Source organism: Rhinolophus hipposideros (genome assembly GCF_964194185.1).
Source record: "Rhinolophus hipposideros genome assembly, chromosome: 10".
In the NCBI taxonomy this organism is placed as follows: domain Eukaryota; kingdom Metazoa; phylum Chordata; class Mammalia; order Chiroptera; family Rhinolophidae; genus Rhinolophus; species Rhinolophus hipposideros.
This window is the reverse complement of record NC_138056.1, coordinates 51,368,696-51,389,615: the sequence shown is the minus strand read 5'-3', so window position 1 is coordinate 51,389,615 and position 20,920 is coordinate 51,368,696. Positions and strand designations below refer to the sequence as shown.

Here is a 20,920-nt window from a genome sequence, read left to right as displayed (position 1 = left end):
TCTCCTCTTGGGTCTTCCTGAGACTTTTCAAATGTAACCAGTGACTAAGGGAAGAATAAGAAAATATGCCCAAATGCCAGACCCCAATTAAAGGAAATCAGCAGTTTACTTTCAGAGTACCTAGCAGCGTTTCAGGGGTAACTGGTTCCTAAGGAGCAGATCCAAATACATAAACGGGCCTCTGAAGTATATTTCTTTATTAAAATGTGAAAAACCTTGACTTATTGCTACCCTTGCGGGAGCCCTGCATTTCTGACTCTGATAGGAAATTGAATTGTGTGCTGACCTAGTAGCCCAGGTAGAGCTCATACAAGGGGCTCATGATTGGAGGCAGGAGCAAAATGTTCCAAAGCTAGGACTGTGTTCCCAGGCGGCCCACAGCCAGAAAAGCTGTCCCAGATTCAAACGCCCAATGCCTCCCATTGTTTCCAGGAAGAAGAAGGAGGAGGCTTGGAAGCTGACTGAAGTGACACAGAAGCCCTAATTGTGGTGACAGAGGGCAGGAGAGATCCTACCAGGGAAGGGAAGTCCTACGCCCCAAGAAGGGTCAGACTCTCTTAGAGGACCGCTGAGCATTTGTTGGCACATTGCAGGGGTGACAGTGAAATCCAGACGCAGTCATTCACCAGCCACAAGATCTGGAGCATGTTCCTTCTCCTCCTGAGCTTTGGTCTCCTCAGTGTCAGACACTAGTGCAGGGCCTGGCACATAATAAACGGGTCACGCACTGATTTGCTGGACCCACGGGGCCTGTTCCGTTTTAGGAGGGAGTCGAGAAGGCTCTGCCTTGTCCTCGTTAGAGGACTCACGTTAGGAAATGATGTGGATGACCTTCAGTAACAGCTACTATTTGCTCAGCATCTGCATCATGTTTTATCCTCACAACATCCCTATGTAATTGGCATAGTTATTCCCATTTTACAGATGAGGGAACTTCACAGAGCTGGCAAGTGACAGAGCCAGAAGCCAAACCCTTGTCTGTTGACACCCATGACCTGTGCTGCCCCCTCGACTTAGGAGCTTCTCAGATCAAAGTTCTCAATATCCAGATTAACTTCCTCCTTCCTCCTCCTCCCGCTCCAGGTTCACAACCGGAACCTCCTGTCTCTGGACTTTGACCGCGTGACACGCACAGAGAAGATCTATGATGATCACCGCAAGTTCACCCTCCGGATCCTGTACGACCAGGCGGGGCGGCCCAGCCTCTGGTCACCCAGCAGCAGGCTGAATGGCGTCAACGTGACCTACTCCCCAGGGGGGCACATAGCCGGCATCCAGAGGGGCATCATGTCTGAGAGAATGGAATATGACCAGGCAGGTCGCATCACGTCCAGGATCTTTGCTGACGGGAAGACATGGAGCTACACGTACTTAGAGAAGGCATGTGTCTATCTCCCTCCATCAGTGGCCTTGCCATGTAGAAAGCCGGTCATTGTGGCTCAACCCATGGCCAGGCCCAGTCTGCTGACCTTGATAGTTCTGACCCACATAGTCTCCAAAGAGAAATGTTCAGGGAAATCTTCAACAGAGGGCCAGGGCAACCAAGAGGTATCTGGATGGCTCATATTGATGCCATGGCACATGGGGGTGCCGGGGCAGGAGAATATGAAAGTTGTAGCTGATGGACTGCAGCTGGGAGCAGGCCCAAACACCACCCTGACTTATGGAGCAAGACTGGACTCGGGTAGGGTCTTCTCCCAGATCTAGGGCACATGGGGTGATCTGGTCACAGAGCAAGGCAGAGCCTAGGGATCAGTAATTAGGCCGAAAGTACTTAAGTCTGAGCTTTGAAGGCTGGGTGTGGCCTTAGTAAATCCCTTCTGTTTCAGGTCAGGATTCATTTCATCCCAGTGGCAAGGAATAAGAAAGGGCCTGATATCAAAAGTTGGACCCAAATAGGAGAAAATGGTAGCTTTGATGCCTAGAATCTTCTGATTTATTCCTGAAACAGAGTCTATACTTCATGCCAAATTCTGGCCCCTAGATTCTTACTTTGTTTCCTGTGTCTCGTCACCTGTCCCAGGTTCTGCTTGCTCTGTGGTCAGTCTCCCCTCCTGGGATGGGTGAGCATCTCCAAGAGCAATTAGTAGTGCTAAGGGAGACCATGCAGGTCATTCAGCATACTACAAACCCAAGCCCAGAAAGGGAAAGAACTTTACCAGGGTCACAGAATGAGTCCGTTGTTAGAAGCCAGGTTTTCCCATTCCCATATGACCCATTACTACATAAACAATTGTGCAAAGCCTTAAATGACTTTCTCAGACATGGTCTTTATCCTGAAGGCCACAAGGAGTCAACAGAAGTTGTTTAGCAGTCAATAGACATTGTCAGATGGTGTTTTAGGAAAATCATTCTCACTTGAATAGGGAAATTGACTTAAGAAGGATTCTGGAGCAAGGAAGCCAGGAGAAAGGAGGCTACAAATACTTTAGGCCAGTGCTCCCATCCTTGCTTATACCCCATTGCACACTGAAATCATCATTTTTGTGCTCCACAAAGGGGCAAGCAGACAAGGCTGCTCACCATAAGAAGGACAATTGCCTGTGCTCTGAGGCCCTGCCAGGCCGAAGGCTGAAGGAAATCCTTATTTGAGCACCTCTGTACCCACCGCAGTATCTTATTGGAAAGCTCAGGTTTGGGCACAACTTAGGAGAACCACCAGTTTCCTTGGTCTTTCATTCCTTTCCTTAAGTCTTGAGCACACAGACCTACCCTTCCTCCCCACCACCCTGCTCTCATCTCTGGTTTTCCTTTCCCTCCAGTCCATGGTGCTGCTCCTTCACAGCCAGAGGCAGTATATCTTTGAGTTCGACAAGAACGACCGCCTCTCTTCTGTAACAATGCCCAACGTGGCCCGGCAGACGCTAGAGACCATTCGCTCAGTGGGCTATTACAGGAACATCTACCAGCCCCCCGAAGGCAATGCCTCAGTCATCCAGGACTTCACTGAGGACGGCCACCTCCTCCACACCTTCTACCTGGGCACTGGCCGCAGGGTGATATACAAGTACGGCAAGCTGTCGAAGCTAGCCGAGATGCTGTACGACACAACCAAGGTGAGCTTCACCTACGATGAGACAGCCGGCATGCTGAAGACCATCAACCTACAGAATGAGGGCTTCACCTGTACCATCCGCTACCGTCAAATCGGGCCCCTGATCGACCGCCAGATCTTCCGTTTCACCGAGGAAGGCATGGTCAATGCTCGTTTTGACTACAACTATGACAACAGTTTCCGGGTGACCAGCATGCAGGCCGTGATCAACGAGACCCCGCTGCCCATCGATCTCTATCGCTATGACGATGTGTCAGGCAAGACTGAGCAGTTTGGGAAGTTTGGTGTCATCTACTATGACATTAACCAAATCATCACCACCGCGGTCATGACGCACACCAAGCACTTTGATGCGTACGGGCGGATGAAGGAAGTGCAGTACGAGATTTTCCGCTCGCTCATGTACTGGATGACCGTCCAGTACGATAACATGGGGCGAGTTGTGAAGAAGGAGCTGAAAGTGGGACCCTATGCCAACACCACCCGCTACTCCTATGAGTACGATGCTGACGGCCAGCTGCAGACCGTCTCCATCAATGACAAGCCACTCTGGCGGTACAGCTATGACCTCAATGGGAACCTGCACTTACTGAGCCCTGGGAACAGTGCCCGGCTCACCCCACTAAGGTACGACCTCCGTGACCGTATCACTAGGCTGGGTGACGTACAATACAAGATGGATGAGGATGGCTTCCTGAGGCAGCGCGGTGGTGACGTCTTCGAGTACAACTCAGCTGGCCTGCTCATCAAGGCCTACAACCGGGCTGGTGGCTGGAGCGTCAGGTACCGCTACGATGGCCTGGGACGGCGGGTGTCTAGCAAGACCAGCCACAGCCACCACCTGCAGTTCTTCTATGCAGACCTGACCAACCCTACCAAGGTCACCCACCTCTACAACCACTCCAGCTCTGAGATCACATCCCTCTACTATGACCTGCAAGGACACCTCTTTGCCATGGAGCTGAGCAGCGGCGATGAGTTTTACATAGCTTGCGACAACATCGGGACTCCTCTTGCTGTCTTCAGTGGAACAGGCTTGATGATCAAGCAGATCCTGTACACGGCCTATGGGGAGATCTACATGGACACGAACCCCAACTTCCAAATCATCATTGGCTACCATGGTGGCCTCTATGATCCTCTCACGAAGCTCGTCCACATGGGCCGACGGGATTATGATGTGCTGGCCGGTCGCTGGACTAGCCCAGACCATGAGTTGTGGAAGCACCTTAGTAGCAACAACATCATGCCTTTTAATCTCTACATGTTTAAAAACAACAACCCCATCAGCAACTCTCAGGACATCAAGTGCTTCATGACAGGTGAGGACTGGGGCTCGTGCATTTCGACTTATGAAAGGTTCTGAGAACTCCTATAGTAAAAAGAACTGTTTAATATATTTACCCACTATTTCTAAAACTTATTTGACCCGTTTTGTAATCATAAAACACTAACATCTCAATGGATGCGTTCCTTAGAATACACTTTGGAAGTTTCTGGCCCAGAGATCAGGCTGACTATGAGTCCCTGAGAAGTTGGGTGAAGGTATGGCTACAACAGTCACTTATCTTATTTGGGATGATGTAATAGAAAATTCAGACTTTGGAGACAGACAGAGCGAGGCAAAGTGTCCACCACTTTTAAACTATGACAATCACAAACATTATTTAACTTCCCTAAATCCCTGATTTGTGACTTGAAGTTAGAATGCCTGCCCTGACTCTGACAAGTTAAATATATGCACATTGTAAATCCTAGAGCAACCACTAAAAAATAAACAGAGGCATAGCTAATCAGTCAATGGTGGAGATAAAATGAAACTAACAAAAGATCCAATCCAAAGCGAGTAGGAAAAGAGAGACAAAAGAGCAAAGAACAGGCAGACAAATAGGACGGGGGCGGGGAACTTACCTGGTAGGACGGTTGCAAAGGTAAAATGAGATACATTTTAGAACCTGCCTAGCACAATGCATGGTTCACGTTGGTTCCCTTACCTCTACCCTCTGATAAAAAAAAAAGTGGGCTTTGCTTTCCACTACTGTGAATCTAGCTTGAATATAAAGTGTCTCATAGGACACACAGGCCAGAAATGTATCCAGCAGCCACAGTCCTCCCAGCAAGCAGCCACTCCCCGGCTAGTCACAGAAGACCTCAACAGTCAGAGCGGCTATGGGGATTCAGGTCTGGATGAAGCCAGCACTTTTTATAGAAGAGAGTTTGTGGTGGGCAAAAATTGGGCATATTCCATTCTGTAAACCTAGTAGTCTCCCCCTCTTTTGTCCTACGACACAATCCTCTTACCGCATGTTTTCATTCATTCAGCAAATGCCTCTTCTGTGCAGCTACAGTTTGAGGCACTGAGGATAAAGATGACCCCTGACCTCCAGGAATTCACACTGCAGGTGGGGAGACAGACCATTGCTATCCAGTGTGAGGGGCCCATGGTGAAGGGTTGCACTGATGGCCCTTGAAACACAGGAGGCACAACTGGCTCTGCCCAAGGAACAGCCAATATTTGAGACCCATTTCCCATCAAGTAATGGGGAGAAGGGCAAGCCAGGGAGAGGGAACTGTACATATAAGAGTGTAGACAGGGCAAGGTGCACAGCTCACGTGAGTGTCCCTTAGGGACATGGCTTCCTGGTCCCCAAACTTGGTGGCCCAGTCTGGACCCTGTTTCTACTGACAGCAATTGGAGGATTCCTCTTTCAGGGAAGAATTCCGGAGGGCCATGTTGAGAGAATCATGTGGTCATGTTGAGAGCCCCAGGAGTGGGGAAGAGGAGAGAGCACAGTGGCGCCCAGGTGTGATGAAAAGGCCCTTGGGGGCTGTGGATGGACAGGAATATCCCCACAAGGTTTCACAGCATTCACCGCGCTCAACTTGCTGCCAGCTCTAGAAAAGCTTAACATAATGAAAGGACATTTCCATTCTATCTGTCTGCATTAATCACACCCCTGCCTCAGCCTCCAATAAGTTCCCTGTGAGATGTTTTCGTAGGTTATTGTAGCTGAAAAAACAAAGTGATGCAAACAAACGATATTACTACTGAAAACCAAAATACTACTAATTCTCACTAAACCTTGCCTTTTAGTGTCCACGTGGGCTACATGCAACCTCATTCACATCCAGCAACAACAATAATCAAGAGCATCTTTTTTCAAAAATTTCTTCAAGGCTTCTGAGATATACTCCAATTTAGGTCACATGGCTTAGGTCACATGGCAACCCCTGAGCCAATCACTATGGCTCAGGAGATAGAATGCACTGATCGGCTCAGCCTAGGTCACATGCTCCATTGCTGAACTCTTAAGTGCAGTCAGCTTTTCTAAAACTGCATGAAGACCCCAAAAAGAAAGAGTGAGAAGGCAGAATGGCATGCCAGGAAGGCAACCAAAAAATGTCCACCAAAAATCATCATATACATACACTTAGTGTGCTTAACCCTGACTTGAAACTTGCGACGTAGGGATTACTGGCTCCATTTATAGCGGAGGAAAATGAGGGTCAGAGAGGTAAAGTCACTGGACAGCTAGGAAGTGGCAAGGCTGAAGTTAGAGCTCTGCACTGACTCTAAAATCCTCCTTCTTGCATTGGAATTCACTTTGTAAAATGCAAGGCTGTGCACGTGTGAAAGGGATTATTATCATTCATCACTGTCCCAGGCCACCACACTGCAGTCTGGGACAAATGGGTAAAGAGGAGCCTTTTAACTTGAGGGAAATGCCTGCCTCTGATGTCGTAAGAAGAAAGAGTAAACTTCCCAACTCTTCAGAAAAGCATTGTAGTAAAAAAAAAAAAAAAGAAAAAAAAAAGAAAAGAAAAGAAAGAAAGAAAGAAAAAGAAAAAAGAAAGGAAACTGAATAAAACAATTTTCAGCATTTTTCCTAAAGGCATCATGAGCAAGTTTCCCACCTTCCATCACTTATAATTAAGGCCCAGCCCTCTTTTCAGCCCCCTGAATTCCTGGGAATTCACAGTATTTCTGATAGAAGCTTTCCTTTGCGGCTGCAAATTCTCATGCAAGTTCTCAGCCTCAGGCAAAATGGCTTTGTCGGGTTCCCCTCCTCCTCCTTTCTGTTTGTTTTAATTTCCCAAAGAACTATCTGCCAAGAGTCATAGAATCAGAAATTCTTAGAAACTCTAGGAAAGGGACTTTGGAGAAAAGCTGGTCCCAGTGCCTCATGTTACAAATGAGGAAATGGAGGTCGAGGGACGTAGAGGCATGGGTTTGAGGAAACACAAAACCTCCTATGAGCCAGGAACCGAACTGCACACGGTAAAATACATTCAATCCAATCATTTATGTAGCAAACTGAGGACAGTTCCTGCTATATGATAGCTGCCCCAAAATGCTAACACTATTAGTGTTCTTCTCCATGACTTAGTGGAAATCGTTTCTACCATCAATTGGCAGATAAGGAAACTCAGCCTCAGAGAGGTTAAGTAAACTGCCCAAGTTCACACAGTTTGCAAGTTGGCGAGCCAGCGTCTGGACCTGGGCTTTGTCTTGCTTCACCATGTTCTTTCCCTTATATGATCTATCTAAAAGTGGAAGCTGGGTGTCCAAGCTTTCCTTTCTCCCACCCCTTCATGTCAACTCCTCCAGTTTTCACACCCAAGGAGGGGCTCTGGGACAGCCACAAAACCAAAACAAAGAAAGAAAGGCAAACATGAGGTTCTTTAATTGGAAGGTAGCATGGGATGCAGTGGGGAGAGGGACATGGTTCTTGGCCCCCAAAGGACAGAATGGCTGGCTTGAGGCTCAGCTCCAAATGTGCCTTCCGCAGACGTTGGATTCCAAGTCTGTGGTCAGCACTGCTTTGGCATCTTCAGCTGCCCTTCCCAAGGAAGGCTGGGCCATGCTGGGACTCTCTCCTGGAGGCCCCAAGTCACCTCCTACCTGCCATCCAGGCTCTTCCTCCTCCAGCCACAATTTGTCTTTCTGGTTCTCCCTCTGCCTTGCTAAACTGCTGGTTGCTCTCTGAACACGCCCTGCACTCATCTCCCCTCTCCAGGACTTGCCTTGTACACGAGTCTTTGCTTAAAGGCCTCCCCTTCATCTCCATTGAAGCCTGGCGGAATTTACCCAGCTTTCAATGTTTGGTTTAACTGTCACCTTCTCTATAAAGACTTGGTCAGTCTGTCCAACTGAAAGACTTCTGCCCTCCGCTCGTCTTTTTTTCTTGTATCACCATTATCCATGCCCGTGTCTCATCTCCCCCTGAGGGTCCTGAGTGTGCAAGGTTCTGTGTGACACAGTTCTAGGGACTTAAAAGGCTCTCAGCAACAGTGAGCCAAGTAGCTGATCACACACCCTCCACCCTCTTTCTTTTCCTTATGGCTTCCTGATTCCATTCTTTAATGAGCCAAATGCTCATGGCAAAATCCTACCTGTCCCTATACCTAACATTTTATAGCTAGTAATGCCCGAGGAATGTTTTAAATCAATAAATCCCATATCTCTGGGGCTAGATTCTCAAGTCCAATCTAAAGACTGGCAGGTTAAGTGACTTCCTTAGGCTGTCGGAGTAAGTGCAAGGCAGGACTGGATGGGGGTGGGAGGGAGGACTCTTTGATCTTTGGTACAGGCCATCTCCATGTCCTATGGCACTTTAGCCCTGAGGCTCTAATCTCTGCGAAGAGGATTAGGAGAGGCGGGAGGATTTGTTTCTTAAGTGAATTTTCTCTTTGAAAGTCATTCATTAAAATCTCTCCTTTGGGAGTGGTGATCTTCTGCCAGTGTTTCCTGTAGATGTTGGGGGCTGGGTATGGAGGCATCTTCACCTGTCATACAGCTGCCCCTGGGTATGAAACTGAAGGGGGAGATGGAGTAAAACAGGGGTCTGGAAATGTAGGCTCTACGTAAATTACATCTCACTTAGGTTTAGGCCAAGGATGGGATGCTAGGTCCCAAGAGTATGTTCAGCTTTAATACCATGAAACCGTTTCCCAAAGCGCGTATCCCAGCTGACCCCCCGACCTGCAGCACTCCACATCCTCACTCCCACCTGCAGCCCAATTCTAGGCTGCTTTCTTAGGATATGTCCCATCTCAGATCCACTTACCCGTGGGGATATCTGTGCTTCTCTCCCACCCAGATGTCAACAGCTGGCTGCTCACCTTTGGATTCCAGCTTCACAACGTGATTCCTGGCTATCCCAAGCCAGACATGGATGCGACGGAACCATCCTACGAGCTTGTCCACACACAGATGAAAACTCAGGAGTGGGACAACAGCAAGGTAATTCGTGCACGTGGCCGCCCACCTCTCTGGCCAATCAGACATCACAGGAGTGGGTCCTACCAGCTTTTCAGGAAAGCTTGGGCCAATGATGGAAACAGATGTGATTTGTCCACAGTGCCTGCCAGAAACCGTTCAGCAGATAGTAACCCTACCACTGGCGAGCCACTGTGGACCCAGCTGTGATGGCACACAGACCCTCACAAGTTCTAGTAAGGAGTTTTGTATGTTACGCTGAGTTTGGAGTTAACACACAAAAAACTGTGAGCGTTTGTCACTACCCAGAACAAAAGTGCAAGGAGGGAAGGTGTGTTCTAAATACAAATGTTCTGTGCCCCTGAATGCAACCTGGCCTTGCGTGAGGTACTTTAAACAAGTTAACTCACAGTTATCCCCTGGTATTATTGTTCTCATTTTGTTACCAGAGAGCAGGCCCTTGGCACAGCGTCTCGAGCAAAGAATTGAACGAGATACCGAGGTAAAATAGTGAAAGAGCAGTTTATTAGGAAAAAAAAGTACACTTCAACGAGATAGGAGCCGGCCGGAGCAGAACGCAGTGGCTCAAGGGCCATTATTAGAAGAGAAAGTACGCTCCCAAGAGTTTGGAGCAGACCAAGCAAAAGAACGGGCTCAGGAGGCTCAAAGGCCCCGACTGGCCAGGACTTGGACTTTTTTTCCTGTTTTTTCTCTAGAATGGGCTGTTCCTTTCCGGGCGTGGGACCACTTGATTGACACCTGTGATTGACTAGAGGCTACTACCTCATCTTTTTAGACTGTGCATGTTCCTTCCCAGAATCCAGTCTGTTGTAATGATGTTAAGGAACTTCTAGGCATATGTATGATATTCTAATGACAGTATAATGAGGCCCAGGTGAAATGAAGGTCACTGTGGCCTGTACTGCACAGGCATCAGTGACCAGTTTAATCTAGTTGGGTATTTTGTACCCATTTGTTTCCTCATAGGGGTAGATAATTATAGTGAAAAGGGGAAGTTTTGGGCAGTCGCATTCCGTGGGTTGTGTTGGACATGCAGGAATGCAGAGACCCGATGCCTATCTCTAACTGCCTGCCTTGTTTACTCCTGGAGAGATGTGATTCCCATAAAATCTCTATGGGAAGTTGAGGGACAGGAAGTCTTTTCTTCTGTATCTGCTTCCTGCTGGGCAGGGGTGTAGAGCTGTCCCTCTACATCCTACCTATTGGGTGTGTCCCTACCTATTGGGGATTCACAGAACTCTTGCCCTATCTGATCTTAGATGAGAGGAAGGGGTCTTGAGATCTGCCTGGAAGACCATGTTGGCTTCTTTGGTCAGGACTGGTAATCTTGCTGGGGTATCATCTGTATCCCCAAGGCCCCTGAATGAGGAAAAATAGATTTTAATTAATAAATCCGTTAGCTCTATGGAGCCTGTGGCCTTTCAACCACTCACTCACTTGTCCAGGAGCTGGGCCCAGAACAGGTTGGGAAGAAAATTAGACTTCAATGATTACAATCAAGTATAAATCATAAGTTTTAGGGTAATTTTCTAAAGCAGGGGGTAGGAGCTAAAAAACTGGGAAAAAGGAAACTTGAAGGAGAAGGAAACTTAAAATCTCTATAGGAAAGAAAACTTAAAGTTTTTCAGTGGGAAGTCTGCTCCTTTGGCCCATATCACTTTTACAGACTTCATGCCTGAGGCTTTCCAACGCCACACAGCGTGGAAGGGGCAGAGCTGGGATTCAAATCCAGATATGTCTGTGGATGCTCAAAAAATGTTACTTTCTCTTGTCTTGCTTTTATGACCCCCATTTCAAAGACTCCTAGAATCATAGCTGTAAAGGTCCTTAGAAACAGTTATATCCCACCCCCTACTTCAGGCATCCATTTTCTTGTTTCTCTCCCCCACCCCCGCCCCTGCCCCCATTCATAATGTCTGTACTACTAGGAGCTGGCTCTTCCAGGCCCTATGCCGCACCTACAACGCAGGAATGAATCAGGCAGAGACCAGACCTTCAAGGGGATCCCGGTCCAGGGGGACCCCAGTTTGAGGGAAAAAGCGGGGTTGCCAGATCACACACTGCTGGTGGGCAGATACGTACACATCCATATTTCTTACTCCAGCCTGATTGCATTAGGTTTCAGCTTAGCTGCCTCCTTCCCCTAGACTCAGGAGAATGTGATTCTGTATCTCTCTGTTCTGGCTGCACCCTATAGTTTCCTCTTTCACAGCACTCACCACATTGAATTTTAATTCCTGTTTTCTTTCCTGTATCTTCGCTAGACGGTGAACCCCAAAAGGGCAAGTACTGGGTCTTATTGGGTAACCAGCATACCACCCAACCTACAGAAGATGCATGAAAAACTCTCACTGAATGAACAAATGGTTAAAAGAAATAGACAACCTCTTGAGTTAGGCATTTTCCCGCATTTTACAAATGAGGAGACCAGGGTTTAGAGTGAAAGTGGCTAGGGTCACTCAGCTGAAAAGTGGCAGAACGTGATGAGAACCCACGTCCATCTGGCCACAAAGCCCATCCTCTTTCTGCTGCTCTCTGTTGCCCTAGTCCTGCCCCTCAGCCTCTCCCCAGGCCCCACTGTCCCCTGGGCTGCCCCCACGCCCACAGCATGGCCTGTTCCCAGGGCTGATTCCAGCAGCTCAGCTCTTCTCCCACCACCAGGTTCCCTTCTCCGCTGCACAAAGCCCCAGTCTCTGATAGCCTGTTTGCCAACCGCTCCTGTCAATGAATTATTGATTTCTGCCCTTGGCAGACATCAGAGATCTTTGTTGTTGAGCACTCCAACTTTCGTGAAACTCTAGGAAATAATTGTTCACAGACAGGGTTCTATTAATTATAAAGAGGACTTAATTTCAATGAGAAGCTGATGGGCCTATTTCTAAAGCCATTTCCCCGAGTTGCTGATAAGGCCCAAGCTCCCAAGCCATGGGAGGGACAAGTAGGTGGTATGTCAAGCAGACAGGGCCCAACCTATCCCCCAAAGCAGCCAAGAGCAGGGGCTCCTGAGGAGCCCCCAGGAAGCACTGTGGGCAGCAGGCCCTCCTTCAATATCATTTATAAACTCAGCAGAGAGCAGTAAAGCAGGGTAAGAGGGTTTATATAAATCACTACTTGCTTGTTATCTTACCTTCTTGCCAAGAATACATTTTTTTTGCCATTCCTCCATCTAACATCACCCCCTTATCCTTGAACAACCCCACCTTCTCCACCTCGCTCTTCCACCTTCAGGCTGAGATATTCTGAGCCTTGTTTGCTCTTCCCTATTCCAGCAGCCCTTAAAACTGAGCCTCTATCATCAGACCTGAGTTCACATGTTGGCTTGAACACTTACCAGTTGTGTGGCTGTGGGCCAGTTACAACCTCTTTGAGCCTCAGTTTCCTTAGATGTAAAATCAGAATAGTAATAGTACCTGCTATATAACATTAATATAGAGAGCAAATGAGATAATGAATGTGAATTATTTAGACTGGACAGTCTTTGGCAAAGATGAAGAGTTAACTATAGCTATTACTTCTCTTAGACTACCAGTTACCACATTCGATTGTAGTTTTTTTGTTGTCACGTGTCTTTCCCCACCAAATGGTGAGTTCTTCAAGGGAAGGATGACGTCTGATTCATTGTTGTATTTCCCGTGCTCAGGAAAGGGCCTGACTCAAAGTAGATGCTCTCTGAACAGTTTCTGAGTGGAAGGATGGGTGATGGGATGGATAGAGGATGGCTGGATGCTATAGTGCTCAGCAGTATAGCTGCATGCTACCATTAATAAATACCGTGTTTTCCCGAAAATAAGACCTAGACGGACAGTCAGCTCTAATGCATCTTTTGGAGCAAAAATTAATATAAGACCCAGTATTATATAAGATCCAGTATTATATTTTATGATACTATATTACATTATATGATACCCAGTCTTATAGTAAAATAAGACCGGGTCTTATATTAATTTTTGCTCTGAAAGATGCCTTAGAGCTGATTGTCCGGCTAGGTCTTATTTTGGGGGAAACACGGTATGTATAGATTTGACTTAGTTATCTAAGCTGATTCTCCAGGATCTTGGGTATTTTGTTTTCTTTGTCTCATTGTCTCTCTCTCTCTCTCTCTCCCTTCGTCTCATCAGTCTATCCTTGGGGTACAGTGTGAAGTGCAAAAACAGCTCAAGGCCTTCGTCACCCTGGAACGTTTTGACCAGCTCTACGGCTCAACAATCACCAGCTGCCAGCAAGCCCCAAAGACAAAGAAGTTTGCATCCAGTGGCTCAGTCTTTGGCAAGGGGGTCAAGTTTGCCTTGAAGGATGGCCGAGTGACCACAGACATCATCAGTGTGGCCAACGAGGACGGGCGGAGGATTGCTGCCATCTTGAACAGTGCCCACTACCTGGAGAACCTGCATTTCACCATTGACGGGGTGGACACCCACTACTTTGTGAAACCGGGGCCTTCTGAAGGCGACCTGGCCATCCTGGGCCTCAGTGGGGGGCGACGAACCCTGGAGAATGGGGTCAACGTCACGGTGTCCCAGATCAACACGATGCTCAATGGCAGGACTAGACGCTACACAGACATCCAGCTCCAGTACGGGGCGCTGTGCTTGAACACGCGCTACGGGACGACGCTGGATGAGGAGAAGGCGCGGGTGCTCGAGCTGGCCCGGCAGAGAGCCGTGCGCCAGGCGTGGGCCCGTGAGCAGCAGCGACTTCGGGAAGGGGAGGAAGGCCTGCGGGCCTGGACAGAGGGGGAGAAGCAGCAGGTGCTGAACGCAGGGCGGGTTCAAGGCTATGATGGCTTCTTCGTGATCTCCGTGGAGCAGTACCCAGAACTGTCAGACAGCGCCACCAATATCCACTTCATGAGACAGAGCGAGATGGGTCGAAGGTGACAGAGAGGACAACGGCCTGGACTTCTTGCCAAAGACAGCTACTCTTTTGTGACTGTGTTGTACTTTTTAAAAAAAAAAATCCTTTTTTTAACAAGTGCAGAAAAAAAACCAACAACAACAACAAGATACTGGTTGCACTGTAACTCGTGCAACATCCTTTTTTTTTAAGAAAAGAAAAACACAAAATTGGCCTTCACACATTTTTTGCAAAGAAGAGAAGGTATTTTTTTTTTCTGTAGTGTGATCACAATGAAAACTTTATTGTCTCTTGTTCCATTTTTCCCTGAGGATTTTCCCTTGTTGTTTGGGGTACATTTCTCCTCTCTGAGACATATCTCCTGGGGTGTGTCCTTGTCTGTCCCTCGGTACCCAGTGTGATGTGAGACACGAGTGTCTGTGCTAACTTGTCTCATGTGCAACCTTTTTCTCCATGGGGGTCGGGCAGGAGTGAGGGGTGCAGAGAGTAACAGGCCAGTATCAAACTTCTAGGGGGGTCTGGACCTGACGATCCTTGGCTAAGCTCCCACAGATGAGTGATGGCTTTTTACTCACTGTGTTTCGTGCCTCTGGAAGACCACAGATGGCATCATCTTTCTCTGGGGAATTTCATGATGTCATTCAGCACCTTTTCAAGCTGCCCCAAATTCCTGTCCAAACTTTATATTTTGATGCTAGATGAAACCCCCTACCCTTTTTGCAAATCCTGTGTAATTGTCAGTGCCACCCCCATGCTGGGATGGAGAAAGTGTCTCCCGGGTCCTTTCCCCAGTCTGGTGACATAACATCCTGGGGCTTAGAGCCTCATCCCCACTAAGAGGCAGAGGCACCAGGATGTCTGTGGTTACTGGGTCCTCCCATGATGTTCCTCATTCATCTCCTCCTGTCTCCCAAAGTCGGATGAGAACCAGTACTGCACAGCAAGCCCTCAATGTGGGCACCATGTCCAGGGAGGGGAGGGCCACCATGGCAAAGGAATGGTAGTGGTGACACGGATACCAGCCTGCCTTCCTAGGTGAAGCCTTTTCCCCATGACTTTGGGTGTCTTCCCTCCACTGCTCAGCTGCCACCACTGAGAAATAGGAGTGTGGAGAGGGGTGCTTGGTGGCTTTTAATTTTGGAAAGATGTTTAAGAAAAAGTCAGCCAAAGAGAAGAAGGCATGAGCCAAGCATCTTGCTAACCAGCTCCTGAAGGGGTCCTCTGCCTTCCACATATGGGCTAATTGCAGAGCTGGGACACAGCAGGAGAGGCTTTCAGGAAATTCCTTCTGTGAAGTTCTTCTAAAACAGCTTCCCTTCTAGAGGATCCCAAGCAGGGTTTTAAAGAAAGATTAAGAAAAAAGAAGGAAAGAGCTAATTTGATGTGGCCTGGTGGTGTCATGCAACCCCACCCGGATTGGGGAGGTTCCTGAGCCTGGTACCCATGGATCCTGGCGGCCAGGCTACAGTTGTCCCTCTAAAGACCTATGCCTGAGGTCATTGGGAAAAGGCTTAAGCCCTCTCAGGAGCAGGTGTGACCCACACGTGGAGGGCATGCCCCAGGAGAGGCTGCAGCCAACCAGGCCAGGGAAAGCATGGAGGGGAGGGGAGAGTGGCAGCAAGAGCTAGGAGTTCCTTGTTCCTGGTCCATCTGCCTAATTACCATCGTCATTACCACTCAGGAGGCTCTGGGAGACCAGGAGGGGAAGCCAAATGCTTCCTTTTGAGCTGGGTTTCATAGAAAATGGGACTTTTATGGGTTACATTTACATTAAGTGTGGAAAATGAATTCTGAGTCTGAGCTATTCCCCGTGGCAACCTTGTTGGACTGATACGCTCATGGCACCTTTATAGCCTTACTCACAGAGTCTTCAGAATATTACACAAGTTAATGAAACCAAGAAGGTCTCTCACTGCATGAGAATCGGAGCGGCGTGTCGTCCGGGTTCTGCCTGGCAGAGGGAGGCATCCACAGCTTCTCGGGAAAGGAGGTTTTGCCTTATGTCATCCCACTGGGATTAGAGGATGTGATTTGCTAAGTGCTCTTCCTGTTTCCAAAAAACGTTACACTGCTGTGACAGTGTGTGCGCCTTGGCCTGTTTGTCCACTGGTTGCCCAGTACCTCTGGGTCCAGAGCTCCGCTGAGTCGGAGGCAGAGCTCCTTGGATCCACCCTACATGGCAGGAGCTGGTGGTGGGCTCCCATCCAGCAGGATCATTCTTGGAGGGGATGGAAAACAGTTTGACCTGAAGAACACAGTTTTTACCCAAAATCGACTTTATGCCTCTCAAAACGTACTCTGGATAAAAGGGGTCCCTGGGTAAAGCTCTCCTGCCCATTGGTCTAGTTGATCAGTTCCATCCTGGCTGCCTGATGTCAGTCACGACCCGCTGGGGACATCTACTTGGAGGTCAGAGGTGGCATGAGAGCCAAGGGGGTCATCTCCCTGCACCTGCCCAACCCTCTCACCCTCCACCCCCACCCCCACCAAAGTAGTAGTGTGAGCTTTTAAAGATCAAAAACGCAGAATTATTGAGCACTTCTTTTCTTTAAATGAACAATGTTGTATTTTTCCTGGGCTGCCTACCAAGGAGGCCCACCTTCTGTGCAGGGAGAAGAGGAAGCATCCCCAAGGTTTAGAGAAAGGATCTCAGGTGTGGCTAGGCAGCAAGATACACCTCAGTTTTATATCGGTGCTGTTGCTATTGGAGCTGCTGCTTTCGACCTTGGTTTGGTTGGCTGGTTTGGAGTTGGTTTCCATTCGGGCTGGCAGGTGACTCAGTGCCTCTCTTCTCAGTCTGTCTTTCTGCTGAGACCAGCAGTTCCAATCTTGCAGCAAGAGTGAATCTGAAGGCATAAGCCAGAGTTCCCTGGTGCCTATTTAATGGCCTCCAGGCATCAAATCCCCTCCTTGATGACATCCATCCTTTTGGCACTAACCCACCAAAATGTATCCATTCCTTGGAGCAACCAGCCCTCCATCACTGGCCCAGCTTCATGATTCAGCAAGATATTGGCATCTGACCCTAGAAAAAGGTTTGTTTTGGAAGAGGTCCCGCCTTCTCCCCTACCCTCCACAGCCGCCATCGGCCCCTCATCCTCAGCCCCTCTGCCATCCTCTTAAATAGGATTTCAGTGCTTCCCTAACTTTGTTTTTTGGAAGATGAGATTTCCTTTTTACCCACCCTCCAGACAGACATCATTAGAGGGCAGAGCTATAACAAAGGGGAAGAAACTCCATAGTAAATTACACCTTTGTCAGCCTCTGATGGCTTGTCTCTCACAATCATTGGCTAAGAAATAAGCCAAGGAACAGACCAGTACCTGATTTCTACCTAGGGATGGAGGATTTCAAACAATTCCTAAGGATTGTTACAAAGAAGTTGAGAGTGGCCAGGGGGTGTGCTTTTAAATAATCAGGATGGGGCAGGGAGCAGAAGGTGATGGTAAGGTGAGGAAGGTGAGTAAACCTGGGTGGTGTTTTTATAACACATAACAAGGAATCAGTTTTGTTTAAAAAAAAAAAAAAAAAGGACCTTTTCAGCTGTGACTGTTAAGTACCACCTTTATAGATGGCAGGTGTTTCCATTATGCAAAGACAAGGCTTTCCATGTGAAATCTTAGAATGCAGTTTCACATCTGCAGCCTTGTTACGTGTGGTCGTCACATGGTGAGGGCAGTGACGCTGAGCTTGGTGCCCAGAAGGAAGGAGCTTGCCAGGCTTCGGCAGGGTCCCCAGCTTCGGGGTTTGATCTTTTGGTGCTCAAAGTCAAATCTATTCTCCATTCCTCACAGCAACCATTACTCCCAGGCTGTGGCTTCAGATCCTGAACTGGGGGCCGCCACCTGGGGGTCGGGGGGAGAGGTCCCAGAAAGAACCCAATCTCTTTTTTTTTTTCCCTTGGGATCCCCGTTAGGACTAAAAGCCCTCCTTTCAAGGTTCATAATTCCCAGCGAGGTTTATACACTTGTCTATTTTTTTTAAGGGGAGGGGATTAAAAGAAAGAACTCTGTAGTTGATTTAACCTTCCAAAAACAGCAAACTCGTTTTAAAGACTCATTGCTCAGGTGATAGAAACTTTATCCTCTCCAACCTTTACATTCTCAAAAACCAGCCTTGTGTATCTGGCCACCCCAGACAGCGGTGAGCTCTTAGTTTTCATCATGAATGTGGAAGATCAGAGTGGGGGGAGGCCCACGTGGGGCCAATGTCGGGTTTCCTAACCCCTTCTGGAATGCCAAAGGCATGATACTGGGCATCCCTTGGTCCCCAAGAAAATGTGATTGATTCTGCGGGCAAACTGCCAACAGAGAACCAATCCTCGGGTGGCTCAGCTATCCTGGCAGAAGTTGGGTCACAAATGTCTGGTGGTGCCCGGCAGCCCAGGATTCACCCAACACCAGAATCCCACTTTTCTAAACCTGCCTGTTGTTTTTGAAGACTTCTGAACCTGCAGCTTCGGCAAAAGGACTTTCCCAAGCTGCCTCTGGACAACCAACACTGGAGACTCTGGCCTTACCATGTGGAAATAGTTTTCCTGAAGTCTGAAACTAATTTTGAGAAGTTTTTTTCTCAACACTTTTGTGTTTCTAACACTGTATTCTTGACTGTAAATACCAACAAGGCTGTAAATAAATGCAGATGTAGATACCTTCTAGAAAAAACAAAAAAGGCATAAAAACAAAACCAGAAGTGATCCCGTGTAGCCTTCGTTGACAAATAAAAGACTATTTTGTGTTTAAAGGTGTTTGGTGGCTTTTCTTTAGAAAGCAGTGTCTGCCTGAGCCAGCCCTCTGAGTTTGCACTTCTAGATGCTTCTGTAGGGACACAGCCAGGAGAGCACTTTCCAGGCTCTCGACCTCACATGGAAAGGTGCTGGCTCAGGTAGCAGATGGCCATCAGCTGTAACCAGTTAGCCATTAGCCACTAATATAACTGCCGTGGCTACGCTAGCAAGCACGGCTTGCGACTAGCAAGTACGGTTAGCAAGCAGATTACATTGTAGATCGTGTGGAGCCTACTTCCTGTGTCTTGTCTGGCCGCCAGCAAGACTGGGGTGCAGGAAGACCTCTTGTTGGGGTACTGACAGATGTTTGCTTTGGTGTCTCGACCAGCCGCCATCGAGAATATAGTGGTATGAACCCTCTATCCATGGCTCCGTGGGTGTTCCTTTTTGGCCTCCCCATGTCCTGCATTCTGGTGCCGGGAGCAGGAGCAGAGACCCTGCATGACACTTCTGTCCTCAGGATGACCTGCAGGACTCCTGTCCTCCTCCAAAGTCCCTCTTAATCCCTCCAGGTGACAAGTGACATGGAGAGGCATTTCCAGAAGACACAAAGACCCTGGGGCTTAAACAAGTGTCAACGGACTGCTGACATCAGCTGTGCCCCCTTGCTCCCCCAGACCACATCCCACCTGCTGTTCTCACTGGCCTTGGGGACAGACTCCAAGGGGTGGGACAACCCCACCCCTCACGGAAGAGAGATCCTGTGCTCTGCCACGGGGCATGGAGCTGTCCATTATGCCACAGCGATCCACATGGGGTGTCAACGGTTGTACTTTTAAAAATAAATGAATGCGTATTCACCATATAAGGTAGTATAACCACATAACACAACCTGGAAAAAAAATTCCTTTAGCATTGTTTTTATTCTTTTCCCCTGGGTGTTCTTAAAGAATCTTTTCTTAAAACAAACATCTAAGGTAGTTGTAATTGCAGCATACAGGTAATTTTTCATCCTGCTTTTCTCACTTAACCTCACATTGAACCTCTCCATTCTAGAAGTCTCATATGACAGCTGGTCACTTAGGAAAGGACATTTGCTAAGCCCAGCTCCCTGGTGTGAATGGCAAACCTTATGAAAATTCAAATAATTGAGGGCAGGAGTCAGAGCAGGCGGCACATTGCTCTCCCGTTGGCCTCAGGACAGGCCCGGCACCAGGCCCTCTGGGAAGGAGCTTCAAGCTTCTGGCTGTTCCTTCCAACCGTGGGCTCTTCAGGCACCGCTGCCCAGACCGTCACTCTTCTGAGGTGCCAGGAGGCACCTGCAATGGTGCAAACACACCTGCTTTTGGAGTCATGCCAAATTGGGTGCAGAACTTGGCTCCAGCACTTACTGTGTGGCTTAGGCAAGTCATTGAAACTTCTAGGGCTTGGTCTGACGTCTCTGACGAGGCTATGATGGTACATAAGCCTGCCAGTTACTGCTCAGATCACCTTAAAGGAGAGGGTAAGTCAGGTTACATATTGCTCAGAGCACAACAGGCCTTTACCCATGTAAATCTTCCACCCCACTCCCACCGCGCCCACCTTCCTTCCAAAATCTGGCACTCTTTCTGCTACCCCAGTGGTTGTCAAACTGGGACCTGCATGAGATTCACCTGGAGGGCTTATCGAAACAGATTGCTGGGCCCCACCCCCAGTCTCGGAATCGGTGCTGGGATAGGGCACGATAGTTTGCATTTCTAACATGTATCCAGGTGATACAGATGCCCCTTCACTCCCTGAGAACCGCTGCTAACTACACTATCCTTTATACTAGGTATAGAATAAGCTACTTAGCGCACCACTTGAGATGTCCTTAGTCAACGAAACCTACCATGGCCAGCCAGTAGAGCAGGTGCATCAGGTCCTCTGCCACTCCCCGCCCCCCTCCCACCACACTGCCGTCAGCTGCATGAGGACACCCCAGCCCCAATCGTACTCACAGAGTTTCACACCTGTGCGCCATTGCACACACCGCTTCTCAAGCCCAGCTGAAGCCCTCTCA

The 20,920-nt window shown here is 48.4% G+C and overlaps 1 protein-coding gene across 11 annotated transcripts in view; it reads left to right on the top strand.

The window, feature by feature from the left end:
* TENM4 (teneurin transmembrane protein 4) overlaps nucleotides 1-18,884 on the top strand; it is a 985,233-nt gene extending 966,349 nt beyond the window's left edge. For all 11 annotated transcript variants that reach the window (XM_081062099.1, XM_081062105.1, XM_081062104.1 and 8 more), the window contains 4 exons: nucleotides 1,084-1,380; nucleotides 2,763-4,377; nucleotides 9,157-9,299; nucleotides 13,415-18,884. In XM_081062099.1, the coding sequence (XP_080918225.1) occupies nucleotides 1,084-1,380; nucleotides 2,763-4,377; nucleotides 9,157-9,299; nucleotides 13,415-14,173 (2,814 nt within the window). In that variant the 3' untranslated portion in view covers nucleotides 14,174-18,884. The remainder of the gene's footprint in view (nucleotides 1-1,083; nucleotides 1,381-2,762; nucleotides 4,378-9,156; nucleotides 9,300-13,414) is intronic.
* Nucleotides 18,885-20,920: the final 2,036 nt, after the last annotated feature.